Source organism: Pituophis catenifer, unplaced genomic scaffold (assembly GCF_029215685.1).
Source record: "Pituophis catenifer annectens isolate HBS135680 unplaced genomic scaffold, rPitCat1.0.hap2 SCAF_9, whole genome shotgun sequence".
NCBI classification, from domain to species: Eukaryota; Metazoa; Chordata; class Lepidosauria; order Squamata; family Colubridae; genus Pituophis; species Pituophis catenifer.
The window spans coordinates 10,597,522-10,624,926 of NW_027256889.1; the positions used below are offsets into that span (position 1 = coordinate 10,597,522).

The 27,405-nt window shown below is 40.0% G+C and overlaps 1 protein-coding gene across 4 annotated transcripts in view; it reads left to right on the top strand.

Moving 5' to 3' along the window:
* LOC139321278 (dual specificity tyrosine-phosphorylation-regulated kinase 1B-like) overlaps positions 1-27,405 on the top strand; it is a 45,865-nt gene that overhangs the window by 851 nt on the left and 17,609 nt on the right. The window contains exons 1-11 of one of the 4 annotated variants that reach the window (XR_011600763.1): positions 11,499-11,687; positions 18,991-19,136; positions 19,610-19,729; positions 19,985-20,173; positions 22,193-22,340; positions 23,001-23,287; positions 24,320-24,466; positions 24,883-25,023; positions 25,569-25,872; positions 26,034-26,140; positions 26,278-26,908. Coding sequence is in view for 3 of the 4 variants with exons in the window: in XM_070949945.1 (XP_070806046.1) it covers positions 11,600-11,687; positions 18,991-19,136; positions 19,610-19,729; positions 19,985-20,173; positions 22,193-22,340; positions 23,001-23,287; positions 24,320-24,466; positions 24,883-25,023; positions 25,569-25,872; positions 26,034-26,140; positions 26,278-26,673 (2,073 nt within the window). In the remaining variant the exon portion in view is untranslated. The other 3 variants (XM_070949945.1, XM_070949946.1, XM_070949947.1) reach the window with 3 other exon arrangements.

Sequence of the window (27,405 nt, forward strand, 5' to 3'; positions counted from 1 at the left end):
CTTTTTTCTTTTTTCTTTTTTTCCCCCTTTCCTCCCTTCCTTTCTCGCGACCCCCCCCCTCTCCCTCCCTCCCCCCCCCTCTTCTCCCTTTTAGTACCTTTTCCAAAAGGAATGAGATCCGTTCTGGCATTCGTCCATTTATTTCTCTTTCGGAGCTTGCTTGCTTGCTTGCTTTTTTTTTTTTTTTTTTTGTTAAATGCCATTATGATTGCTGATGCTGTTACAGTTGGTAGAGAAGTCATTGCTGCTCAAGATCAGCGATGTACTAGTAAAATTGAGGTTCCTGGCAATTCGGTGGCCTTTTAAGATATCACTGGATTTGGTAGTGCTTCCCTACCCCCCCCCCTTTTTTTTTTCCTTCTTCTTCTTCTTCCTCCAGAATTTGTGATGGGTAAAAAAAATATCTCTGGGTGAGCTGACTTTTGCTCTGTACTGTACTTAAAAAACACTAGCACAGGTTGTGTCTCTGGTATGTGTGCATTTGATAATCCTGTATCACCAATAAAATCCATTTGCAATCCTTCAACCATTATTTCAATGTTTGGTATTCAGGATACATGAAGAAGATAGTTAGCTCTCCTAACTTTGGACAAGTTAGGATCCAAAGGCCCTTGTTTTTCCAAAACTGTAAATTGTGCCTCAGTGTGCCCCATTATTTTTAGGAGACTGCTGGTTGAAGATTTAAATTGGACAAGCCTGAACCTTAAAGTGTCATTATTGATCTTAATGGGGTGAATTGATTCCTTTAGGATTTATCTTCAGGGAAGCAAAATTACATTTCCCCCACATAATCATTTAAATATTGTGGCATGTAAGTACATTTGTTTCTGTTTCCGTCCCTTCTTGAAATATATGATCTTCAAATGCTTTCCTTGTCCTAATATATATTGTATTTTCTCCATTGCCCCCAACCAAACGAATTTTTTTTAAAAACTCATAATTGCCATCTTTGCCTCAGTATTACTAATTCTAGTGTGACCTGTTTCTTATCTCCTGTCTGAGTTTCTTATGTTAAATATAAATGCCACCATAAATAATGCTAGCAGCTGTAATGATATAATTCAGAATAGTTATGAATTGTAAGAGCAGAGAATGGAAAAGCTCCTTGATGCCAATAACTTTGAGGAGAAATTCATGGTGAATCTATTAGTGCTTCTCAGAAATAAATGCCATTATGTTCGGTCAGGCAATGCAAAGCTGCAATCCATTTTTGCCTGATATAAAAATAAAAAATACAGTGGGACTTACTTTTGACTAAACATTAATAAAATTATGCAATGTAGATAATTCACAATAATGCTAGGGAAATAAATTTCACTACATATCTGACAGCAGTAAGTAATAGAATTTACTTAATTCTCTAATCTGGATAGGTACTAGCATATATAAACCCTGCTTATATGACAAAAATGTTACTAAAAAGTAGTGTGTCAATCAATATGGTTTTTGACTATTATAAAAAAAATGTTTAGCAAGTAATTCGGCTGCTGAGTGCAAAAAAATGCTGTATTGGTTTGTCAAACTGTAGTAGCACTGAGTGATTTTGTTTGTTTGGAAATATTGTGGATGTTGATGGTAAGTTGGATTCCTGGAATTCTCAGCTGTTCCTGGGTTGAATCTGATGTTATTCATTGAGGTTGGGATTGGTTTATGTGGTGTTATATACAGCCTTCACAATTCTCTGCTAGTATCCAATTTGTGCAATAACATATCATGAAACTCTTTGAAAAGCATAAATAATTATGGTTTCAGACTAAATTGTTGTTGTGCTTCTTGTTTAGTCTAACTTGTGTGGTTTATTTGTGAAGATTTAGTTTGATTTTTGTAGAACCCTATTCTTGATCACATTTTGGCCTGGATCATTGAAAACCTGGAAGCCTTTGTGACCAAAAGCTCATCCCAAAAAAATTGGAGGAGCTTTTGGTCACAAAGAATCAACCTTGAGTGGTGTGTGTGTGTGTGTGTATCCATCCCAATTTTAAATTTCTTGTGAATTAAATTTCTAAAATCATAATACCCTATATAATTATAGTAGTGGTATTGGGTAGTGGAAACAAGTAATATAATTATCTGCTCAGAGGCAACAAAAAAAGCATCACTGATAAGTGAATTCTGTTATGCAAAAGTGAATGTAAACCAGGAAAACTTAGAACAAGTTAATTGATGTGAGGCAATGGAAATCATTGGCAAAGGACCATGGGATGATACGTTACACAGTCCATGAACTCTAGCAGGTAGAATAGGGAGTTGAAATTTGTTAGGAGAGAAAAACAGCCTTGGAAGTTACTTCTGAAAATGGGCCGGATACTTCATCTTGAAAAACCAAGTAGACAATTTCTCTAGCTTACTGTGCTGTTCAGGTATGCTTTACTTATTTTTTGTAGTTCTGGAACCTTTCGTATTTGGGTAAAAGTTCAGGGTACTTTTTGCACTGAAAGAAATGAAATTGCCCCAGGGAGCATGTAAAGGTTACCACATTAGAGGCATTTCCTGTTGTTGCAAACTGATACTATGACATTTGCTGATATGTTGATAAGCATAATAAAGATAAGTTACAGTTATTTCTTTGACAGAGCTGAATGATTTCATAAACTCTGTATATAATGAAAGGTAACATACTTGAGACTCTCTAGCCCAACATACCCATAAATGATTATGAATACCAAGCCATTGTTTCATTGCCCAAAAAAAAGTAATTTGGATTTTTCAGTGGGTATGGATAAGATGGAAAAGTTAATACTTTTACATGTTATTAATGAAAAATATCTCTAGTGTATAGGAGACATCATTTTTGACAATCACTGAGCTAAAGAAACAACAGAAAACTTAATTACTCTGTTAGAAAGGGTTAATTCACATGTTAATTTAAAGTTAATCCTTGAATCCACAGTATACCATAAACCAAGAATTTAAAAGGTCCTATAAGAACATCTAATTTGGTAATTTAATAAGCAAGTCAAGATATATACTGCAAATTCATAATGATTACATTTTCCTTTAAAGTGAAATATTTTGTGCCATGGTTCACATTCGAGAATCTAATTCACTAGATGTTTTCCCCCCAAAGTGTGATCACTTTTGCACTGGTTGTCTAGAAACCAGTTCATGGAGGAGGCCAAACTATAATTTCCCATAAGCAACCAGGGTAAATTGCTGTAGACACTAAAATACAAGTGTCTTGCAATGACATTTATGGAGTGTGGCTGAATTGCAGTCACCTGTATGACTAATCTAGAGTATCGCTGTGTTGTGTAGAAATAGCTTGGATGAGGTCTTAAACTTGGATGGAACATGGAGTCATACCCTGTTTCCCCCAAAATAAGACATCCCCTGATAATAAGCCCAATCGGGCTTTTGAGCGCATGGCAATAAGGCAAACAAGTGCTTATATTTCCAAAAAATATAAGACAGGGTCTTATTTTTGGGGAAACACAGTATTAGCCAACTGGTTTCATTTCTAAAGAGAAACTAAAATTCCATAGGACATGTAACATACAAACTAATATTAAGCTATACTTTTATCTTCTTGAGAAATTATTATTTTCTATTAAATGTAAGCATGGGCAAGAATGTTATAATCTGAAGTCAGAACTGTTATAATTGAATCCATGACTTTCAAAAAGTAGTTTCCGTTTCAGTGGCAGGCTGCTTTAATTTTCCTGGATACTATGAAAACACAAAACTCTTAACTGCTTGATTATTCTAATACTGTATAGTTTTAAGACTTGGCTCAACATTGTATGTTAATTTAATAAGGAATTATAGGAGTTTCAGAATTGGGAAAATGTATAAGGTTTGCATATAATTGTTGATAACCTATTCTTTATTCATATTTCAGGCAAGAGGTTGGATAGTATGATAAATCTTATTTTACTAGCCATAGTATAACATTGCATATATTAGGATCAATCTTTGTCTTTGATAGAGAAAAACTACAATCCTATTAAACTTAGAAAAAGTATATAACTTGGAAACTACAGGTTCTTCTGAACCAACAATTTACAGGGCATAGAGTAACATGAGAATAAGGAGTTAGTAACATATATAACTCCAATAAACATTGGTCATTTACAATCTTAGACATTTCAGATTCAGTCAAATAGGTCATTTGTGTTTCGTTATTATTTGGCTAAATTCTATTCTGAATAATTTCTCCAGCAATTTAAACTACTAAAACTGGTTCCTAGCCTACATCACCTTCATGACAATTTGTGCATATGGATGTTTTGGAGGTGTCGTTAGCTCCAAATCGGTGACATAGATTCAGATTTTCTACTTGCTTTTCTGATGCCTTCTAATGTCTATTTGCTGGTATTTTTTTTATATTTGATGTCTTTTATAGTTTATTAATAATAGTACATTTAATGTGGGAAACTTGTTTTGGTTCAAGAGGAGGATTAGACTAAAACTTGGCAATTATCTTTTTGGACTTAACTTCTGGCTACTCCAGCATCTATCAACATTGTGAACAAAACTTGCAGTTTCATTAGATAGGAAAAACAGATTTTTTTTTAATGAAAAAAAGGATTTAAAATGTAGAGTTTTTAAGTCTTATGAGCCCAAAAGAACTTTTATTATATAGTAATTATTGAAATTCTTGTAATTTAAGATTAATTTTGTAATATTTCAGATGTAGAATAGAAGTAAGAAGTATGTATGACTTTAACTCCAAGTACATTATGATTTATTTTACAATTAAGATTCCAAGAGCAGGTAATTTCTGGTATTCTGAAAGGAGCAGGTAAATTCAGGTGCTTGGTTTTAGTTATTCGGAATATAGTTAGGAAGATCCTGAAAGTCATTCCTATAAATGTCACCTTGAGACATCCTATATCAGATGGATGAGGGAAAATAAAGATTTCAATTTTAAGCTTAGGTAGAAAAGAATCCCTAAAAATAGACTTTAACATGACTCATGTATGTATCCACATATTTTGTGAAAATCTTGGCTCACTTACATCTAAAAATGTGATCAGTTTTATCCATTTCAATGTACTAAAAATGTTAGAATCCTCTGAAAGTGCTAACAACTTGATTAAAAAGGCAAATTTGGAATGAATTTTGTTCATTCACAAGATAAAACTTTCAGGAAAGTTCAGTTTTGATCCACTGAATTCAATTACATGAAATGCAAAGATGATTTTAAAAGATTCACCTATAAATGTATGGAAGTGTAACAGTAAGAAAGGGTCTGTTCTTCTAGCATCTTGAGCTATTAAAATATTTTGGCTACTTTTACCCATCATCAGTGAGTATTATCTTTAGCACACTAAGTCCAACTTATGTGTATCTCCAATATACATATCCTCCCTCCTTCCTATGAAGTTATCAGAAGTGTTTTTATTCCATTTTAGAACATTAGAGGTTGAGTTTTGTCAGAACTCAATATACTACTTAATTTTAACTATGATTCAATTTAAACAATTCATCTTCAACATTTGAGATAATGAAGCTGGCTTGTGATTTATTATGCCATCTGAATGTTGTCTTGTTAACACTCAAATGTAATTACTGTTGGCAATGAGTTACTTGGCTGATAAACCTTCAGTTTATCCCAGAATGGCTTGTCTGCTCAAGGTTTCTGCGCCCAGGCAGGATCTTTCACACCCAAACATGGCTTGTAGGTTAATCATGTCATCTATGTTACTGCCAAGTCTGCTGCACACACTTTTCCTGCTATAACTAAACTCCATTCACTTGCTATTTGAGCTTTCCATGTACCTTATTCAGTAGGAAAGCTGGCAGAAATTCTAGGTACTGTATTTTCATTTATAGTTTGTTTTCTGCTGTATGATATCTTCATACCTTTTTTTGTGATGCATTGAAAATATTTTTGGGGGCTTCTGTAGATCTTGAAGCTTCTGATGTGTGTCACAGTGCCCTGAGTCATCTCTGTACAGTCTACCTTTTACTCAGAAGTGTGGCTCATAAGACTTCCCAGTAAGTGTGCTTAGTGTTTCAAAACAGGCTGCTCTCTTAAATACATTTGGAAGTAACTTCTGTTAAAATCCAAGAGGTGAACTTAGATTTGGAAACATATTTTTTAAAAAAACCATTTTCTTCTACCTACTCTTTCCTATTTTGTTTTATGTTTTATGATACTGTTTTTGAGTTTCTGATGAGAGAGGGTTTAGGAATGATTTTCTTATATGTGGGTGCCATGTAATTTAATAATTGTGCGATTAATTTTGATTTCCCCCAATAATTTGTAAATGAGGCAGATATGTGTGCTTTATTGTTGTTGATTTAATTGAAGATGAGAAATTTAGAAGATGAGCTTACAAAAAAATACTGTGACATATAAACTTGGTTTACATATTGTAAAGTAATAATTACATATACTTTTAATGAATTTTTATACAGGTTCCTGTATAAAAGCATCTCAAAGCAGTTTACAAACTATATTATATAATGCAAACTATTTATATTCTACCTATTATTGACAGGTTGTAATATATTTGAAATCATCATTTATTGTTTAAAGTAAAAGATACAGTATTTGAAAGCTTTCAAGCTGGGAATAGTCTATGTAGTTTTTATGACATAAATTATAATCCATAACTTTAAAAAAAAAACCCAGAAGACTGTTTGGCATCCTTCCTCATGAGATCATACGCCCTTAAAGTGTTCTGCAAGGATTTTGCTTGTTTCAATTTTTCAAGGTGTTTCTGAGAGGCACATTTAGGACTGCAATTGCATGACCTTTTGGGGCTTTTCCTCACCTCCAGTGGGTTGCAGTAGGTTCCCAGGTGCACAATTCTCTTGCCAGGAAATAACTACAGTATGTCGGGGGGAAAAACTGCTCTTTCTGGCTAATTAGGGCAATCCTAGAGTAGAAAGACTTGGCTTGATCCAGACCTTGATTTATCTAAAGGAAAGGTTCACAGTTTATTCCAGTGGCCTTTGGCTACAGTCTCAAGCCTGTAGAATATATAGTAATGCTTTTAACTGCCCAGTTTTATAGCACAGCTGTTTCCTGTTCGTAGGGCCATTCATTTTGACCACGTATTTTCCTTAACTATATGAAACTCTCGTAAGCTTCTGATCTGGCACTGAGCCTCTTCTGAGAAAGATACTGGATGCCTTGTGGTTGGCACAAAAGAACGCAGGACCTGCTAGGGCATTGTGGCCAAACCAAGAAGCCCTTTATGATAGAGTTGCTTGTTACTCTGAAGATGGAGAAAGATAGGAAATGTGATTCAAGCACCACTTGGGATTGGGGGGGGGGAGGGCTTTTGACCCAGCTGGCTGTAAGAGTCACCACGCAAGAGAGATCACGGCTGCAGTGAGTGGCTATGGCATTCTGCCAGCACTGTGAACCCTGTTGTTGCTGGGTCTCCCTTTGCAGGTTATTTCTAGCCCCTGTTCCTGGAAGGAGAGCCAGTTCTTCACCGAGGTATTTTTGGAGACTCTCGCCTTCTCTTTCTTGCTTTGTTTGGGCATAATCAGCCCATTGCATCCCGGAGAACCTAGCAACACCGCCTGGCTTCTCATTGGCTCCTCAGCAGTGCTCATCCTCCAATGAGAAGCTTGTTGCCATGGCAGAGATACCATTGCACAGAAGCAAATGAAGAGGCGGGGATTGAATTTGCTGCCTGGTGGAAATCTGCAGGGCAGAATAGGGACCAGGCAGAGGGTTAATGCGTAGCCTGTGGCCTGGAAGCAGAGTGCAGGCTTGGCCCAGTGCCAGTGACGTACAATGCCAGGGTGGGCTGACAGACTGAAACTCCCCTAGGTAACCCTGCATACATGGCAGTACGGCTCCTTGGCTAATATTTCCTCTGCTGCAAAGTGCCTGTAACATGCTTCTCTTTCCCTACCCCTCCTCTGTCTCCTTTTCGTGTAAGCTTCCTCTCCCTCTCCCTCCCTCCCTCTCTCTCTCTCTCCCCCCTCCCCATCTACTCTGAACAGCAAGAGTGTTCTGACAAGAGACATATGCAGCCTCAAAAAGCTTGTTGTGCATTCTCCTTGTGTAGGGGCTTGTGCTAGCTACACAGTTCCATCAGAAGCCATTGCAGCAGCAGAGCTGGCAATGTTGATATGTATAGAACTCACCGGCAGCCATGAAAGTCTGAAATTTTGAATTTTTACTGGTATGCAGTGCAATTTTTCAGCTTGTGCTGGCATCAAATTCTTATCTCTTTAGATGTGATCTGTTTAATGCAGCTGTTTTTAAACCAATCACTTTTTTACACTAGTGTATCTTTGTTTATTGACAAATAGAACACATTCCAAAATTGCATCAGAAGAGTCCCCTTTCATAAAATCTAATTTGCTAAATATCAGATTGCTTGCATCCACTTCCTTCTGGGATTATATGGTGGCCCTAGCATAGGTGTAATTTTTAATTACCACTAGTTAGTGTTGGGTTATAGAACAAGTCTTAGTCAGGAGTCAGGATCCTCAATAGAATTGCTCTGATAAACTGCATAGCTTCAGGTACTGCATAGATTCATGTACAAGGAACTCAAATGATAAGCAGCTTATAGAAAATAGAGGACTGAAGAAGAAAGATGGAAAATTTTGTGTTTCTGTTTGCAGCTGAGGGTACCTTGTATTATCTGGGCAAAAATCCAAATGACCATTAGATGGCAACAGAGGCTTTTCTGTATCATTCTTCTGCTGCTATCCAGTAATCATTTGGATGTAGCTGTGATGTAGTAACCGTACTTTTTGCAAGAAAAGTTATGTTATCTTCCAGCTTAAAAGAAGGGGGTTTCTTTTCCATTTTTTTCTTGTCCCAGTAATTAACCAGATTACATTGAGAAAATATACAAAAATAAGAAAAATTTAAAAATATATTTTTTGATAAACATTTATTTGTTTGTTTGTTTGTTTGTTTGTTTGTTTGTTTCCATTTATATACCGCCCTTCTCCAATAGGACTCAGGGCGGTGAACAGCCGAAATAAAAACAGAACATACAAAATTTAAAAGCAGTTTAAAATGATTAAATATTTTTTGGCCATAATTTAAAACAACCCAATTTAAAATCAATTAAAATTTAACTCAAAACTATGGGATCAAGCCAACATGTGTCCTCTACTAGATTTCATGTTTTTCTCAAGCTTTGAACTACTTGTACAAGTTGTATGATTGGCTTTCCAAGTTTTTGTCCCCAATGCTTCAAAACTTGGTAGAGATCGACATATAAGCAGGTAGAAAGCAAATAGAGACCTCCAGAAATGACAACCTTACTCATTTTGATTATGTGTTTGGAATTCAATAGGCAGCTGGATAAATTGTGTGGTCTTTTCATTCAACTTCAAGTTCTTAGTTGATTTCATCTTATTGCCAGCTCAAATTGTATAACATGCAAGTTTGATCTTGAAAGCATCTCTGACACCATTAAGATGGCAAAATAATGTTAATGTCAAATAAACATGAGGTTCCGTATCAGTATCTTTCCTAAAAGCTATTCCTTACTATTCAGGTGGAGCTTTTACAGTGCAGTATATATATTATCTCAGTGATTCCAGATAGTAGTTGCTTCCTCCAGTCACTAGCAGAAGAAGTGGCAAGTACTTGGGCACAGCAAAAGTATGGACGACACAATTTTGAAAGCTGTTAGTAACAACACAGCACCTCAAGACTTACAGAAGTGCCTTAAGGGACCCAGAAGTTAAGAAAAAAATACTGCAAACCTTCCCCCCCCCCAGAAAAAAAACAGAACCAAAATGTCTCCATGCCTTCTAGGAATGTAACTCAGACTTTTTTCATTGGACGTTCTCTAGACTGCTCTTTTCCCAATAGGCGAAGGGGCTTGAGATACTTAGAGTAACATTGAGTATTAACTACAGAAATTATTTCATTTTTCTTTGGTTTCTTTAGAGAATATATCAACATATACTGTAATTTGCTTAGCATTGGTAAAATCTTATTTAAGATTCTGCATGCTAGATTTTTAAAAATAATGTGTTAATATATTAGAAGGAATTAATAAGAGAATAGAAAGACTAGTGATATGAGGGATAATCAGGTGTCATTGGGGAAGGAAAGGCTGCAGGAACTTCTCTCAATATGCAGATGCCAGGAAGGTGGTGGTGGGGGAAACAATTTACCCCGTGCACTGATGGTTGAATAGAAAATATATTGTATTTGGTTTCACAGGGTTAAAACAACATCAACATCATCCCATCTTTAATGGCCATTTAATAATGATATAATTTTATTATCCCTTCCAAGTTTAGAATTGAATGTTTTATTATCATCAGTGTTAGATCTGAACTAAATTTCACATTCTAAGATGTATACACAGTGCCTCTCTTGTGATACCAAAATATAAAGATAAGGACACATTTGCCTTCTCCCAATGAGCTCTGTCCTGGAGAATTCCCAGGAGCTTGGTCTTTCTTGTATGTCTTATTTCTTGGGAATGGTGACAGTGTTGGGCCAAAAACAGGAAGGGGCCAATTTATTGAAGAGTAGAAAAATGAGAGATGAGACAGTTCCAGGAAGAAAGTATAATTTGGCCTATCCACTTTTTTCTTTTTGCTTATTTACAAAGGTTTTTTTTTTTTTACAGTTTTATCTCCCATTGTTTCATCAATGCTGTGGCCAGCAAACTTCATTTTGGAAAATTTCAAGACACAGCCTCAGTCATTTCTATGTGCCAGACTATTCTTCAGAAGTTAGGATATACATAAATTGGTAATAATAGTATGTCTATACCAAAAGATTATCTTAAGGCCTTAAGTCTCTCCAGACATTTTACACTAATTGTTTGAATAATGTTTTTACTGACAAATCAATCATTAAATTTAGAACTGGAGAAGTAGAACAGTTGCTTAAGAGCAGCATTTGTCTTTTCATGGATAGTAAAACTACCAACCCTGTTTTCCCGGGAGGCAAAAGATCTGATGCTACCAATCAGATTAAATTCGAAGTTGCTGGAAAACTTTCTGGGCTTTATTCAAAGTTGCAAGGTTTGTGCATTTGGATGCAGCAGTTTGCTGTAAATTAATACTGCAAAAATGAGTGCAGCAAATGTTCATTTATACAATTCCAAACTATGGTTTGTCTTGCTTAACCATGGTTTGTTGAGTAAAACATAAGCTAAACTTGCTCAATACATTGTCAAAATACATGGAAACAGCATGCTGTATTTTGGCAGAAAAAAGTGGGTGATCATATTTATATACATCTTCTAAAGGCTTGTGGCCAGGCCTTTACCAACAAATGAATACCATTGGGAAAACTCACGGAGGCAAGCGGTAGCCTAGAGGAAGCATTTGTTAGTGGAGTTGAGAATTGGCACATTTCAGCCCTTTCCTTAGTGGCTTCTCTGGGCTGCATTTAGAAATCTTTTGTCAGCTGTTCCTCTGATCAGTTTCCACTTGGCCATGGCATGCAACCAGCTGTTTGCTTTGATCCAGGCAAAAGAGCATTCCAAGCCCACTGACCTTCCATAGCCTTTGCAATGACAGCTGTGTAGCACTGCTTTCTGGGTTAGCTCACTGTGGCTTTAAGACTCACTCAGGCACAACCTGGGAGAGTACCGTCCAAAAAGCCTGGCTGTCAACTCTGTGGATTGTATTGGTTGAATAGGGGTGGTCTTTCACCTATGGTGATCTTCTCCATCGCCAAGACCTATCTTGTACAATGCTGCTGACATTGCAGACCCATTGGGCCCGGCAAGAGCCTTCCTGTTTTCTGCCTTCGACTTGCTATAACAGAAAAATGGTCACAGGTAAGATCAGTTTGTGGTTAGCAGAAGGATTCTGCAAAGCCATTTAATAATCTCCTCCTCCTAAGCGGTCAATATGGAGATGGCGGATGAAGTATACAATTGTCCTTTTGCCCGATGTCTATGAACATCGGGCAAAAGGACATTGGATTATTTAGAGAAGGAAAAGGCATTTTGTTTTACATTTGTAGTAGATGGGAAAGGAAGTTGTAATGTGAGAATATTTTTCAAGCCATATAAAAGAGCAATGTCAGAAACTGGAAGCATTCTGAGGAAGAAAGTCTAGCTGAAGTGTTAGTTTATTTATTTATTTATTTGGTTTATATCCTGTCATTCTACTCTGACAAGTACTCGAGATAGCTGAGAAAAGTTAAAAATAGAGAGAGGAAGGTAAATACATAGATTAAAATTAACAGCAAAATTGATATTAAAAATTATTTAACAGTTAAAATCTAGGTTAGGGTGCCTTTTTATTCTTGAAGATGAAGTGACCTAGTTTCTTGAAATGCAAGGAATAGATTGTCTTCAGTGTAATGAGAATGAAACCACAGCAGTACATCTTTAGGGTTTCATAAGTTACATGCCTGAGTTAAAAGTAACATGGCTGAGTTTGAATGAATTTCTAAGACTCAACATGATGAATTCTATACTGATGCATCATAAAGACCATGCTTATAATTACTGCTATAACAGAGGAGCATTCCATATATGGAAGTTTTTGAATCTTATCATGGTTACAGAATTTTATTTAGACTGAATGAGCAGTGAATTTTGTGGGAGTTGCATATTATATTGCTGGTTATCTTTGTCACTTATCTGATGGAAACACTTTTCGATCTGCTTAGTTAAGGTGATCTGCTGAGTTAAGGTGGTTGCAGTGTTATCTTTAAAATGCTAGTGTATAAATAATTTCTTGTGAGAAGAAAAGTGCTCTAAAGAAACAAAATCTTTGTTTAAATGCATGAGCTTGCATCCTCCTTTCAAGATATGGAAAGATACTTGTTTTACTAAAGGAAAAGAAGGGAAACGCCTTGAGTAACTTTTATTTTACCAACACAAAAAGCCCTTAAACCGTTATAGGGCTATAAGGCATGGGCTTCAAAATGCAAGACGACGCATGTTGAATATGAAACTCAAGAAACCACTTGCAGTTGCATTTAATAGCAGAACATTGGTTGAGCTGGACCTAACAATAAAATACCTCCAGGTCTAAATTATTCTTACATTTATTAATTTCATGTCCAACCCCTAGTTTGCTAGATAGAAAAGTCTTAATAAACAGTACTGGTGCATCCAGAATTGTGTTTCTGAGAATTTATTTGTGTGTATCCTTTTTTAAAAAAAAAATTAAGTAAAATTAAAGTGTGAAAGATGAAGGGAATGAGGTATCATTGGGGAGTACAATCCACGGGGGTGGTGCATCTCATGACCGGTGGAGAGACAATGCCTCCATAGCTTTAAAGGTTTTGATCATCAGTTATTTAAGTCATAGAATCTGTACTGTTTGCAATGCCATATTTCATAGTACATAATAAAGTCAATCAGGGATAGTCATGGATGGACCATTTATAGTGACTAATAAAGAAATGACTTTATTAAGATATATTCATCCTGAAGGATCAAAAGATGGTTTAAGTTTTAGCTTATTTTTGAGAAAGATATGCAATTAACCCTAGGATTGGACTGAATTATAGATCGTTTCTGCATTATGCTTAGGAAAGACTGTAGTCGCATACTTACCTGTACTTTTAGTTGAGAAAAGAAGTTGGCTGTCTTAGTTAAGCAAACTCTTCTGAGTTAGAATAGATGGGGCTTGCTCTGCCTGACCAGAATTGTGAGCTCAAGTTGTCTGCACAGCGCAGAAGCACAGCACCACAGCCCTGCTGCTAAGTATGCAGCTATAGCTAGCACAACATTATAGAGATGCTGGTCTGCTAAGAATTGCATGTAGCTGGGCTGAACTTGCCAAGACAGTACTGGATTTTGTGCTTCAGTGGAGCAGAGCTAGGAATAGAAACGGCTAGCTCTCTAACATGTTCGCTACTGTATCCCATTCCAGCCACTCTTAAAACATCCCTTGCACATCTAAGAATAGCACTTAGTACTTCGAGTGTTGCTGGGGCACCATCCTTAGTAATAATAAATTCTGTTTATTATTTATTTATCAAATTTATATGGCCGCCGATCTTACAAGGAGTGATTCTGGGTGCCGAACAGCAAAAAAGTATAAAACAATAAACACGACAAACACAGTCGTGTTTTAAAAGTTTTTAGAATAGCACACACAAGAGATTTGACCAGTAACAGAGCCATCGCAAGATCGAACCATATAAAATTGCACTTTATGTGCAAAAGTGAACAGTGATGTAGACCTGAAGTATCTCTGTTTTGAGGGAAAGCAGAATTTCTTCAATGGAGAGAAATCACAAACATAACTAAGAAATAGCCTATAACTTCAGTGCCAATTTTGAAGGCTCCCCAAATCTCAATATTAGTTTAGTGCTGAGTGGGTTCTGCTGTTCCCTTGGTATCAACCATTTATGTTAATATGGCATCTTGAGAGACATGGGAGCATTTGATTCAAACCCTTGTCCAATTTATTTAAACAACTATACATTTAAATGCAATGTAATTAATTGCGTTATAATTAATTCCCCCACAATGTAGAACTTACATGCTGTGCAGATGTAGCCAGCTCCAAGCCCACTGTTTTGACTACTGACTAATATGACATGTCACTGGCTTTTGTTATTTGTGGGCAAATAACTCTTAAGGCAAGGCTGCATTTTAAAGTAAACAAACAGCCTTGCCTCCTTGCAATGCAGCAGATGGTCTAGCTGCACATTTTTCATGTTGAGGTCAAGTTGGTATCAGCTCAAATCCATGGATGGGACACCACCGGGCCAAATATATGTAATAGGTTAAAAATCCTTCATACCTTATGTGGCATCAAGGCATTGGAAGGGTGGTACTTGACAGAGAGTCTAAAAATGTTCATTGAGATCCTTGTCCCTGCAGCATTGCTCTGTAGGACCCATTCTTGGGCTAGTTTTATCTTCACTTCAAAGTAGCAGAAATTAACTACAACCATTATTTTGTAACACTATATATCATTTGCAGAGTGTCCTGAGTTCAGTCCCCAGCATTTCCATTATAAGGTCCTTGGTGATAGGTCTGAAGAAAACATCTCTGGAAAGCCTAAGAGAATTGCCATTGAGTCAGTGTAGACAATGTTGGCTTAAAAGTGTTACAAATCTAGCTCAGCTTCCAAAGAAACATTGTTCACATGGTAAATTGCTTCCTGCCCCTGATATGTCCCTGCTTGAGCTAATTTCCCTCTCAGCTATGTCCCACGTCTTCTTCCAATGGCCCTTTGGAATATACCATGAATCATTAAGAATAACATTTGAACCTAGATTTACAGTTTTAGTCTAGAAATGTTTCTTGTGAAGTGGGCAGGTCTTCTTATAAAGGAGAACTAGTATACTGTAATACCTCCTAAGGTCATGTTAGGTTATATTTTTGGGAATCTTTGAAATCTGATAATATATACGGTAAATATGACAGATAAAACTATTTTTACCATCTATTATATATATATCTCCATTGTAACAAAGGAAATAACATGAAGAAAATGAAGTCAAAATCAGATTTCCAGTACATATAAAACTAGAACTCTGTGACCTGCACTACCACTTCTCATGACTAGCAGAGAATTTGTGTGTGAGAGAGAACGTGTATGCACAAACAAAATTCTTCTCTTGGCATATAATTAGATTAATATCTTACATTAGTAAATATTTCATGTTTATTTTTTTTCATAATTAGTAATGCTGGGAGGAAAAAAAGTATCCTGTAGGACTTTTCTTCTTTGAAGAAAAAAATGGTAATGCCATAGTAATCTGGTCTGGTTCTGCAGAAGTTTTCATCGAAGACAATTTATGTATACTTACAGATAATTAGAAAAAACATTACTTCCTTATTAATATAACATGCAAGTGAATAAGTTATTTGAGCAACATTTAGGTTATTTCAAGTTTTGGGGTTGTTTGAATATTTTGAAAAAAGTGCTGTGATAGGACACGTGAATCTCAGCAAAGGAGTCCACAAAAATAGAAATGCATATCCTGGAAAGTAGTAGAATAAAAGTGACGATCTGATGATACCTTCAGGGTTTAAGAAGAGTGCTGCTCAAGTCTCCAGTGCAAAATTACAATTGCTGGAAAAGAAATCAGAGCTGGCCTTCCTCAGTCAAACATGCAGGTGCTAGAATTCTTGCTGGATCACATGGGCTGACCAAGAACTAGTTGAGTGAAATCATCTACAATGTCATGTGGAGCAGGTAGCTAGTTCAGAACAAAATATTTGCCTATAGCTGTGCTGTATTTTTAGTCCAAACATTGTATAAATTCTTAGTGTTAGTTGTAACACACAATGATTTTGCACCTTATTGCCTTTGAGGCTTGAACCATGTGAAAATGTTCAGATCTTTCTGACTGATTTAGAGAAAACAAATGGTCAATTTCCAGATTATTCTGTGAATTCTTGTTCATTACTTTTCTAATAAAACTTCTAGTAAAATTCTAGCTCACTATGGTGTTTTATCAGGACCTTGTCTGGAGTTCTTTGTAATAATTGTGCGTTGGGAAAAGTGAAACCCACACATTTACATTGATAAGTTCTTGCACTGACAGTAAAAAGTTATTTCTTGTGGGAGAAGAACAATAAATGATAGTTTGGAATCTCAAGGCAGTGCCAGGAACAGTTAAAAAATTGATTACCCCATATACTCTTGGGAACTCTTTTACCTAACCATGTTCAAAAAGTTATCTTATTTGTAAGGGTTATATTGCTATATAGTTTAGATTTAATGATAAGCTTAATGTCTATTAATTTTATATAGGTATTTATACTTTACGGATCTTTCTGTTATTATATATGGTTACATATAGATCATTTTAAATATTTTATTTACTTTTTTGTTCACTGTGTAATCACTACACAGTGCTGATTCTTCTTTTGTATTTCATTGTTTTAATAAATAAAACTGATGTTAAAATGTGTAGGGATGCATAAAACAACCAAAATATGATACAAACTCAAGATTTAGTATTTGAAGATGGCAGGATTTGATTTTCATGTAAGATTCAGGATTTAGAAGCAACAAGATTAGATTTGAACCTATTCAAAGTTTTGATAGTTGCTTTTTTTTTTCTTAAAAAAGGGAAGGGCTCTAATGGAGAGGAATTAAAACTTTTCAACTACTTTATTTGCAGAGTGGGATGTAAATAGCTGTGGTGATAGAACTTTTAGAGGAGGGGTCTCCAACCTTGGCAATTTTAAGACTTGTGGACTTCAACTCCCAGAATTCCTCAGCCAGCTTTGGTTGGAGAAAAACTTTGGTCTAAAACAGGTTGGAGACCCCTGTTTTAGAGGACACCAACCCTGCAAAATTTTGTCTGGCTACCTTAGAGGATTTAATTGCAATATATTTTTGAACTATTCCTCCTTCACTTCTTTTAAAGCAGGCTAGAAGGGATGAAAAAACAAACTATAAAGAATTTGCCTGAATCAATTTAGAAATAAAAACATCAAAACCTGTTTTTAAACATATTATTATTAAAGATCAATGGGTTCACCACTGTCAGACCACCTGTTTTTGCTGGGACGTGTCTTGGCCTAGTTCATTGTCCAGCTGTTCATGTCACCATCAGGGAATTCAGTCCCCTTCTACTACTTTGCTCCTCAGCTTTGTCATTTTATGGAAGGAAAATTATAATAACATTTAAAACTCCGAAAGCCAGAAGCTGCAAGGAATCTTTGACTCGTCATCAGATCACTCCAAAGCTATTTGAAGATACCTCAAATCATAGGCTTGATTTGAAAGGGTATTCAATTGAATCTCATTTGGAATAAGTCACCACTTCAACATTTTGCACAGCCCTAAGCAATTTGGTTTGGCTGCATGACAAAATTTTGCTTCTTGCCTAGGCCCCACCTAATCATCTGTTTCAATCCTTGTGGTCCCAGCCTACCAGAAAATGTATCCAAGGAGAGGTATTCACCAAAAATTAATGCAAACGCCTTCTTCTCGTTTTCTACTTGTTGCCCCTCCTTTATGGCTTTCAAGCTTGGCCCCACCTTCGTTTCTCCTCTTGCTTCTCTTGCCTGCACCTACGATGCTCTCATCCTCCCTTTCCAAAATCCCATTAGAGTAGTGATAGGACATGCTCAGGAATGCATCCTTAGTTCTAAAAGGTAAAGAGAAACTAATTTTCCCGACCTAGAATTGATTACATTTCTATCGTGTCCGTCCTCTAAGAAGCAGAGGGCTTTGTTTGATCTTCTTAACAAACCTCTGGGACAGGGCAGGGGAACGATGGCCCTTTTATGACTTGTGGACTTTAACTTAAAGCCAGCATGGCTGGCTCAGGAATTCTGGGAGTTGAAGTCCACAAGTCATAAAGGGGCCATAGTTCCCCATTCTGCTCTAGGTGGATTAACTGAATGATAGTTATTGTTCTGAAGGTCACCCAATAACCTTCAGGACTAGCATGGAGTTTGAACCCAAATCTTAGTGGACAAGCATCTTAACACCAGACCTGCCGTGCTGCATTGCTCGACAATTGAAAGCCACCCTTGAGAGTTTACATGTACTGAATGAGGGACTAAAAGTGTTTTGGGAGGTGCCCATAGTTTTCTTTCTCTTTTCCTTTTTCTGTGTTTTTAAATCTCAGTGCCAACATTTCATTCATCTCGTATTTGACCCTCAGTTTTCCATTTGGTGTTGTTCAGTAGATACTTCCACAAGCACTAAGTCTGAAAAATATTATGAAATGCATGCCATTTATTTCTTAATGCAATACCTTGTAGCTGCACAAATAAATTCAATGGACTTCTTATTTGGCAAATATAAAGAGAAGTCTAGGTAAATAAAGTAAATGCTAGGAAATATGAGCATTAAAATAGTGAATTGTATTTGTTTGACCCTCACTTTGTGGTTTACGGTATTACTAAAGAAATATACTTAAGAGGGAAATACAGACAACAATTTGATGTACTTCTGTTGTCATTCTGGGCTATTTTAGGAAATTAGATCCATTGTCAGCTCTCCTACTTTCCGACAGACAAGCTAGGAATAGAACCAAATTTCTGGGCCACATCTTCACTCTAAATTGCAATGGAGATACCTGAGACTGTTCTTAAACTGGAGTTCATTTTGCGGTCAAGGCATATAATGTTATTTTGGGGCAGTACAACCATGTTTTGCAATATTTTTCATCTAGGCTCTTTTTTTGTCCTCTAGGTGGCAGCAGCACCCCACAATGCCAGCTGCCTCCCTGCAGCCAGGTTGCCTCTCTGGGCCGCTCTCTTCCTACTGAGACAATCATGTCGAGCCAGCACAGCCATGCTCCCTTCTCCAGCATCCAGACCATGGCTGAGCATCAGCAGGTAGTTCCCTGGAAAATCCTGACTCTGCCTTCCTTAGAGATCTCCCATTCAGCTCATCTTCAAAAAGCATGCAGTTAAACTGTTAAGCTGTTTTCCCGCTTTCAAAGGTAGCTATTCCACCCAAAATCTGCATGCATATCTTGCAGTTTTGAAGCCCTCGTTTTTAGCACCTGCTATTAGAATCCAGGCATTAGCTTCAGTCTGTTAACCAAGGAATATGGATAGAAATTTCAGAGGAGGTAAATGGCTTCTATAGTATCGGCCACAACCTCCAAGTGATAGCAAACTATTGGTCAAGCCCCTAAAGGAAGCTCAAATTTGGTGACAGGCTCTATATTCCAAAATCAAAATACAGTCATCTTAACATCACTACTGCACGCTCTTTTCTTTGTGAATCTTTTTTCCCCTAGTTCCATGGGAATTATGCCTACAGTATATCTAATTGTTGTGTTTTCATTATTCCTCTTCCATAGATCATGCCAGACCTGGCCATTCTGCAGAGAAGGATCCCACTTACATTTCGGGACTCTGCTACAGCCCCACTGCGCAAGCTCTCTGTGGACCTCATCAAAACATACAAGCATATCAATGAGGTAAGTTCTTTTGAGGGCAGCTTTGATTAAAATATGAAAGGAGGAGGAGAGTAACTTCATAAATGCCAGCCTCATTTTTCCTTCATTTTATATGTTGATAGTACCATTCCATGTTCTCGCAGTAGACAATCTGAGACTTTAGTTGTTGCCCTGAAAAAAAGTAACTTTCATTTTTTAAAGGAGCACAGAATTTTCTTTTTGCTTGGGTGGTTGGTTGGCTTTTAGTTACACCCTGATCTTTGCTATAATTGACAGGTCTATTATGCTAAGAAGAAACGCCGAGCTTTGCAGGTGGCACCTGAGGACACAAGTACCAAAAAGGAACGGAAAGTGCACAACGAAGGCTATGATGATGACAACTATGATTACATTGTCCGCAATGGCGAGCGCTGGCTAGAACGTTATGAGATAGACTCCCTCATTGGCAAAGGATCCTTTGGACAGGTCAGAGGATGGGGGGCAGCAAAGAAAATAATTTTGTATCTGATCTGTAACCATATTTGGGGCTGTACTCATTTCCATTGTGAATATGGGCTGGAAACCCTCCTTTGCTGCAGATAGTGTCTTTCATCAGATGGAAGACAGTGTAGACATAGCAGCAAATTATCTTCAATCTTCAGAAAGAATGAGTCACTGGCCAGTGGTAGAGCAGATGATTTGAAGGCTACATAAAGCCATTTTGCATTCCAAAGGAGGGTGTGTGAGCGTTCTGCTTGAAATCCCACAGACTTTTCGCCTGTCAGGAAACAGTACTATATTATGTGGACTGGTCATTTGTCCCTGTAAGGTTGTAAATCCTGTCTCCTGTAAGTAACTAGGAATTGTATTTCCACTTCATTCTAAGCTAAGTTTCCTTTTCCAATTCTCAAAGAGTACTGTTGTTGGCAAATTTGACTGTTTTCCTCTATTGAGCAATTACTTCCACTTGTTACCACTTGTACCATGGTGGAATTGTGGTTTTAGACCTTAGTGACAAGCTAGGGATATTGACACTGTCTTGGACTCCTTATCACCAGCTTTATTCCCACTTAAGCTTGTTGGTACTGGAATTTCAGTTTTCCTTTAATTAGGAGATGGGGATGCAGCTTCTGAATTCATGACCACCATGACATTCATGGACTTGTTCAGGATTGTGGCCCCAATACAAATAGGTGTCTACATGTTCAACTTTTTTTATTTGGCTTTTGTTTTGGAGCACTAAGACACAGTCTTAGGGGTAGGATCACTCTCTGGTTACTGTGGAATTGATTGGCTCCCCGCACCTATTTGAGGAAGGACTTGTTTGATTGGTCCACCTCAAGTACCTAATGATTCTTGTTGGTTTCCAATGGACAGTATTACTGAGTATTTGCTAAACTCGGGGAAAACGGGGTTGACAGAATTGCTTCTGAGTGACCCATCTCTGGCCCTCAGCTTAAGAGAGCATATTAGAACTCTGAGAAGCTCTGGGAGATTATATGATTTAAGAGTCAAGTAGAGCAACTGTGGTGTGGGAAAAAAATATATGTGACTGAACATAGGGAAAGCCTCAAGTTCGTGCCTACGTTGGGACCGTAAGAGCAGTGAAAGATATTCTCCATTGTTACTGAATCTGTGGACAACCATCCAGCAGTAGCCCTATTTGTTGTTGTTAGTTGCAAAGTCGTGCCCAATCCATCGCGACCCCATGGACAACGTTCCTCCAGGCCTTCCTGTCCTCTACCATCCTCTGAAGTCCATTTAAGCTCACGCCGACTGCTTCAGTGACTCCATCCAGCCACTCATTCTCTGCCGTCCCCTTCTTCTTTTGCCCTCAATTGTTCCCAGAATTAGGCTCTTCTCCAGTGAGTCCTTCCTTCTCATTAGGTGGCCAAAGTATTTGAGTTTCACCTTCAGGATCTGGCCTTCTAAAGAGCAGTCAGGGTTGATCTCCTCTAGGACTGACCATTTTGATCGCCTTGCAGTCCAAGGGCCTCGCAGGAGTCTTCTCCAGCACCAAAGTCCTCAATTCTTTGGCACCCTATTAGGGAAAACCAAGCTGGATTGTCTGTTGGGCTTCATGTAGCATTTAAAGGATCAAATCAGCCTACTTCACTCAGTTAGATACAATCTAGGCACGATCATCTGAGTTGATAGAGGCCTCATTTTGCAGAGTTATATGAGTTAGGTTTGTGCCATTGAATCCTAGGAAGATTAATAGGATGTGCACTCATGCTGGTTGGAGAATTCTGGGAGTTGAAGTCCACCCATATTAAAGTTGCTGAGGTTGAGAAATCCTGCTCTAGGAGTCGCTTTTGGGGATCCCTGAAGATTCTGCTGTCCAAATGATGACACACCAAGGCCTTTTTCGTTCTGATACTGACTGATTGTGCTTTAATTTTATGCTGTACTTGGGGTCTTCAGAAATGGTGGCATATACCAAAGTAATAAATAATAAGCTGCTGAATACAAGGTAATTTTATTATGTTTTTTCTGCCCCTGTAGGTAGTGAAGGCCTACGATCAACAGGCTCAGGAATGGGTAGCCATCAAGATTATCAAGAACAAGAAAGCATTTCTGAGTCAGGCTCAGATTGAACTGCGGCTGCTGGAGCTCATGAACCAGCATGACACTGAGATGAAATACTACATTGGTGAGAGTTTGTGGGAGTGGACTCTCTTAACAGGAGGGAGAGATTCTGGAATTGGTTGAGAAACATTAAATAAGATGTAGCCGGGACTGGAGATTGATGATAAGTTTCCATGCATTGGAGGAGTTAATTAAAGACAGGATGGAGAGAAGTGGCCAACAGCATACTTTTTGATAAGACAGGATTTCACTGGCATGATACTCTAGAGCAGCAGTGCCCAATCTTTTGCCACTGTGGACTGGTTTCGTGGAAGATAATTTTTCCACTGATGGGGGTGGAGGGAGGAGGAGCGTGCAACCTAGATCCCTCGCATGCACAATTTACAGTATGGTTCGCACTCCTATGAGATAGAGCTGAGGCTGTGATGGTAGCGCTGGGGAGCAGCTGCAAATACAGATGAAGCTTTGTCTGCTTGCCTACCGTTCACCTCCATCTGTGCGACCTGGTTCCTAACAGGCCACGGACAAGTACCAGTGTATGTTCTGGGATTTGGGGACCCCACACTCTAGAGACAAATTTGTCAGTGAGATGGTATTTATTTATGTACTGAACACAAGTACTTTATAAACCAGGTTCTTTCAGTGGGATACTGCCAAAACAATAACAGAATTGTAGCAGGCTGACCAGTATTGTCATACCACTTTGCTCTCTTTACGTCCTCAGTGCACTTGAAGCGTCATTTCATGTTCCGGAGCCATTTGTGCCTGGTGTTTGAGTTGCTGTCCTACAACCTCTATGACCTGCTTCGTAACACCAACTTCCGTGGCGTCTCTCTCAATCTCACTCGCAAGTTTGCTCAGCAGCTGTGCACTGCGCTGCTCTTCCTGGCAACACCTGAACTCAGCATCATCCACTGTGATCTCAAGCCTGAAAACATCCTGCTTTGCAACCCCAAACGCAGTGCCATTAAAATCGTGGACTTCGGCAGCTCCTGCCAGTTGGGCCAGCGTGTAAGTGACTCTCTAGCTCAGCAGTCACGAACTGGTGGTCTGGGACAACTGGTAGTCCGTGAGAAAATTTTGGTGGTCTGCAGAAAAATTATATGCATTTTTTATATTGCACTAAATCAGGGGTACTCAAACTACGGCCCCTGAGACAGATACGTGTGATGAACGTTTGTGTTGCTGTAGAGAGTCTCCCCTTTCGGGGTCTTTTTGTGTGGGTAGGAGGAGGACAGAAATTCTGACTTGGGGTCTGCTTTGGCCTCCTGGTGCCGGGCTTTGGGCGAAGGCTGGAGGGAAGTGCCGCTGGTGGCAAGGAGCTGGAAGCCTGGAACTGGCTGACTATCTCAGTCCACTGAGCCTCCAGGCACCAGTACCTGGCCTTGCACTCCCACAGATCTTCCCTCTGCTTGGAAAGCCTATGCTCGTAGTCCTCGGTGAGGTTCTTCTACTGAGCCTCCTTCTCGGTCAGATCCAATTTGAACTGAACTGTTTTGCCAACCCTTTCTCGTGGTGGCTGCTTAGCTCCAACAACTGCTTCCTGTTGGGGCCCTAAGGAGCCTGGGCAGGGAGGCGAGGAGTGGCTGGGAGGGGAGGGGTGAGTAGAGGCTGGCGAGGTGCCCCTCAACGTGAGTGACATCAAGTTGGCCACACCCACCCAGTCACATGACCACCTAGCCACACCTAGCCAGCTGGTCATTAGGCAGATCATATTAGTGGTCCCTGGGATTTAAAATTATGAATTTAGTGGTCCCTGAGATCCGAAAGGTTGGTGACCCCTGCTCTAGCTCTAACCTGCCCCATGAAACTGTCTCCCAGGGCTTGATCCCACGTCTTTCTGTTGGTTCACCTTGGCACATTTTGAGCTTGAAGAGGTCTCCTCATTCTCAGATCTTCAGCATTTTGACCTTGCCTAGTTGGGAGTTCGTTTGATTCGGTAACCATTTGACAAGAGAACCACAGAGAAGAATTGCATCTGCCTTGACTTTCCAATACTCTCAGTACAGATGTTTGATCATCTCTTTATCTTTGACCTTGCAGATCTATCAGTACATCCAGAGCCGATTTTACCGCTCGCCCGAAGTGCTGCTAGGCATGCCTTATGACCTGGCAATCGACATGTGGTCCTTAGGCTGTATTCTGGTGGAGATGCATACAGGAGAGCCCCTCTTTAGTGGTGCCAATGAGGTAAAGTGGTCTTTACAGATCAAAAAAACAACTCAACAGCAACTGGAATTGGAACTGTGTTGGGAGGGCCACCAGTCCCTCGTCAGGGAGCTTAGCGAAAATCTCTGTTATTTTGAGTTGAAAATACTGGATGTGTCTGAGCACCATGACCAGTTTTCTAAGTCAGTAAGCCTATAGATGGATCCCAGAGGTCATTGAAGAAATAAGGAGATCAGAAATTCATATCGGGGGGCTAAGACACTGAGCTTGTCGATCAGAAAGGTTGGCGGTTCGAATCCGTAGTTCAGGTCTCCTGGGTGAGCAGGGGGATTGGACTAGATGACCTTCAAGGTCCCTTCCAACTCTGTTACTGTTAAAATGTTAAGTTGTGGCTGTCACCTGCTGCCCCTGATCCTGTGATCCCTTTTCTCTTGCAGGCGGATCAAATGAGCCGGATTGTGGAGGTGCTGGGACTGCCACCACCTCACATGTTGGAGCAGGCTCCCAAGGCTCGGAAATACTTTGAGAAGCTGCCCGAGGGGGGCTGGGTCCTCCGGCGGGGCAAAGATGGCAGGAAGGTAATAACTCTGCGCAACTCTTGGATCTTGGGGGGGGGGGGGGTCCTTCTAACTCCTAGTTCTGCTGCCTTTCAAGAAAATGTAGCCAACTGCAGTAAAGGTCTACCTGCTATATTAGATCAGTGCACGTCAAGTGAGGATGATAATAATATTTGTAAGTCTGCTCTAATATACCAACACTGAAGAAATGGGTTTCCTGTAGAGCACTATCTAAAGTAAGGGGAAGAAAATACACGGACTGTGCTGATTAAATCTTTTCTCTGCTCTCTTTCTGCTCACATTCTAGTCTTTTTTTCCTTCGGACTTCTTGCATGCAAAAGGGGGTATGGGAAACAACTTCAAAAATGCTAAGCTGAGGAATAGCCATCATGCTGTTCTTTGGGTTGGCTTTTAGGGTCATGTTAAGCCTTTTGCTTGAAGGAGACAAGGACATTATTTCTGTTGGAACTTAGGTTAAAAGAAAACATTTTGATTCTGTACAGTAATGAATATTGCATATTCTCTCCAACTTTCCATTAATTTTCCTGCTGCTTGATCTCTTTTAGGACTACAAGGTTCCAGGGACACGGCGGCTGCATGAAGTATTAGGGGTAGAGAGTGGGGGCCCAGGCGGACGCCGTTCAGGAGAGCAGGGCCATTCGCCTTCTGATTACCTGAAGTTCAAGGATTTAGTGCTGCGCATGCTGGACTATGAACCCCGTAGCCGCATCACTCCCTTCTATGCCCTGCAGCATAACTTTTTCAAGAAAACTGCTGATGAGGGCACCAATACGAGTGCCAGCACCTCTCCAAGCCTGGGAACAGAGCATAGCCACTCCACCAGCACCACCAGTTCTGTGTCCAGTTCGGGTATGTATCTCTCATTCCCTTCCCTTCCCCTCCCCTCCCCTTCTTTCTAGCTCTCCTCCTCCCCTTATGTCCCCAGCACTCCTGTTCCATCTTCAGCTCGGGGAGTTCATACTAGCCCATCTGGTGAGTATTCCGTTCTCCACTGTCCTGTTTTCGCACAGGTGGTTCCAGTGGTTCTTCCAATGACAACCGTGGTTACCGCTACAGCAATCGTTACTACAGCAACATGGGCACAGTGCATGCTGACTGTGAGATGCAGAGTCCCCAGGTATGTTGGATGCCAAGCCCCAGCCATTTAAGGCTGCAGGTCTTCTCTGAAACCCTAGTCCTAAAAGTAACAACGCTACCCCCTTCCTGTGTCCAACCATTCTATAATGATCCCTCTTTTCTCTTGTTTTCCTGTAGGCGCTTCCTCAGCAGCAGATGCGTCTCTGGGCCAGCGGTGACAACGAGGGTATTCCTCACATCTTACCTCATAAGCCCACACCTAGTCAGGCCATGCCATGTTTCCCCCCGAGCGGGCACCCTCCGTACCAGCGCCCTCCACTCCCGCTATCTCCTCCACTCCCGGAGGCCATGGAGGTGTCTCTGGGCCCTCGCCATCTGGACTGCAACCCCACTGGGCTGGGCTCCTCCGGCTTGCACTTGGGCGCCTCGGCCTTCCGGACTAGGACTGCTGGCGGCTCACGCCCTGAGGGACTTGGCCTCAACTATCCACTTCGTGGCCGTGGGCACCGAGACACTGACGAGACTGCACTGATGGGCGTCTGTGTGCCCCAGGGCACAGCTGCCAGCTCCTGATGATGGACTGGCCCGGCAGGCTAGGAGCCGGTGCCCAGCGAGAGCACTCCTTTGTTGCACCAGAGCCTGGACGGGCCGGGACTAACTGTAGGGCAGGGAACTAGTGCCCATAGAGCACTTCTCCACATGCGAGAATCTGAGTGGGCCAGGACTTGGGGTGGGATGGGTCAGGTTGCCTGGCTATGGCCAGTCTGGAGACCAGGTCCTGCTACTACCCAGGACCCTGCTGCCAGTGGTAAGCATTATGGGGTGGGAACGCGGGAGGGAGGGGGGATTTGAGAGGGGGAAGCATGTGGAGCCAGCATCCTGCCGCCCTTGCAAACTGGATGCTGCCTTCCCCTTTTCAGTCAGTGCTTTCTCTGACATGCGGTCCTTCCTGGCCACAGCCCCTCTTGATTCACTCAGCGACATGTGGCCTGCCAGCCATTCCCTTCCCTGGTGCGAGAGATTTCAACATCCTGTGCTTGGACGGACAGACAGACTCCTGTGCACTACATGGACTGATGGGCTTGGTGGCCTGTGTGGTCCCGTGGGAATTGCTGCTAAAACTCCCTCCCTGCTTGGAAATAAAGGGTTGCCCCAACCAGCGAATGTTTATGCTGACTCATGCGCAGCCATCTTGGACCTGCCTCTTGTTATGTGTATGCCAGGGGATAGTGCCTAGGTCTGTGCTCTGACATCCTTGGGTGGAACCACACGTGCCAGGCTACCTTAGGAAAGGTGGCAAAGTGG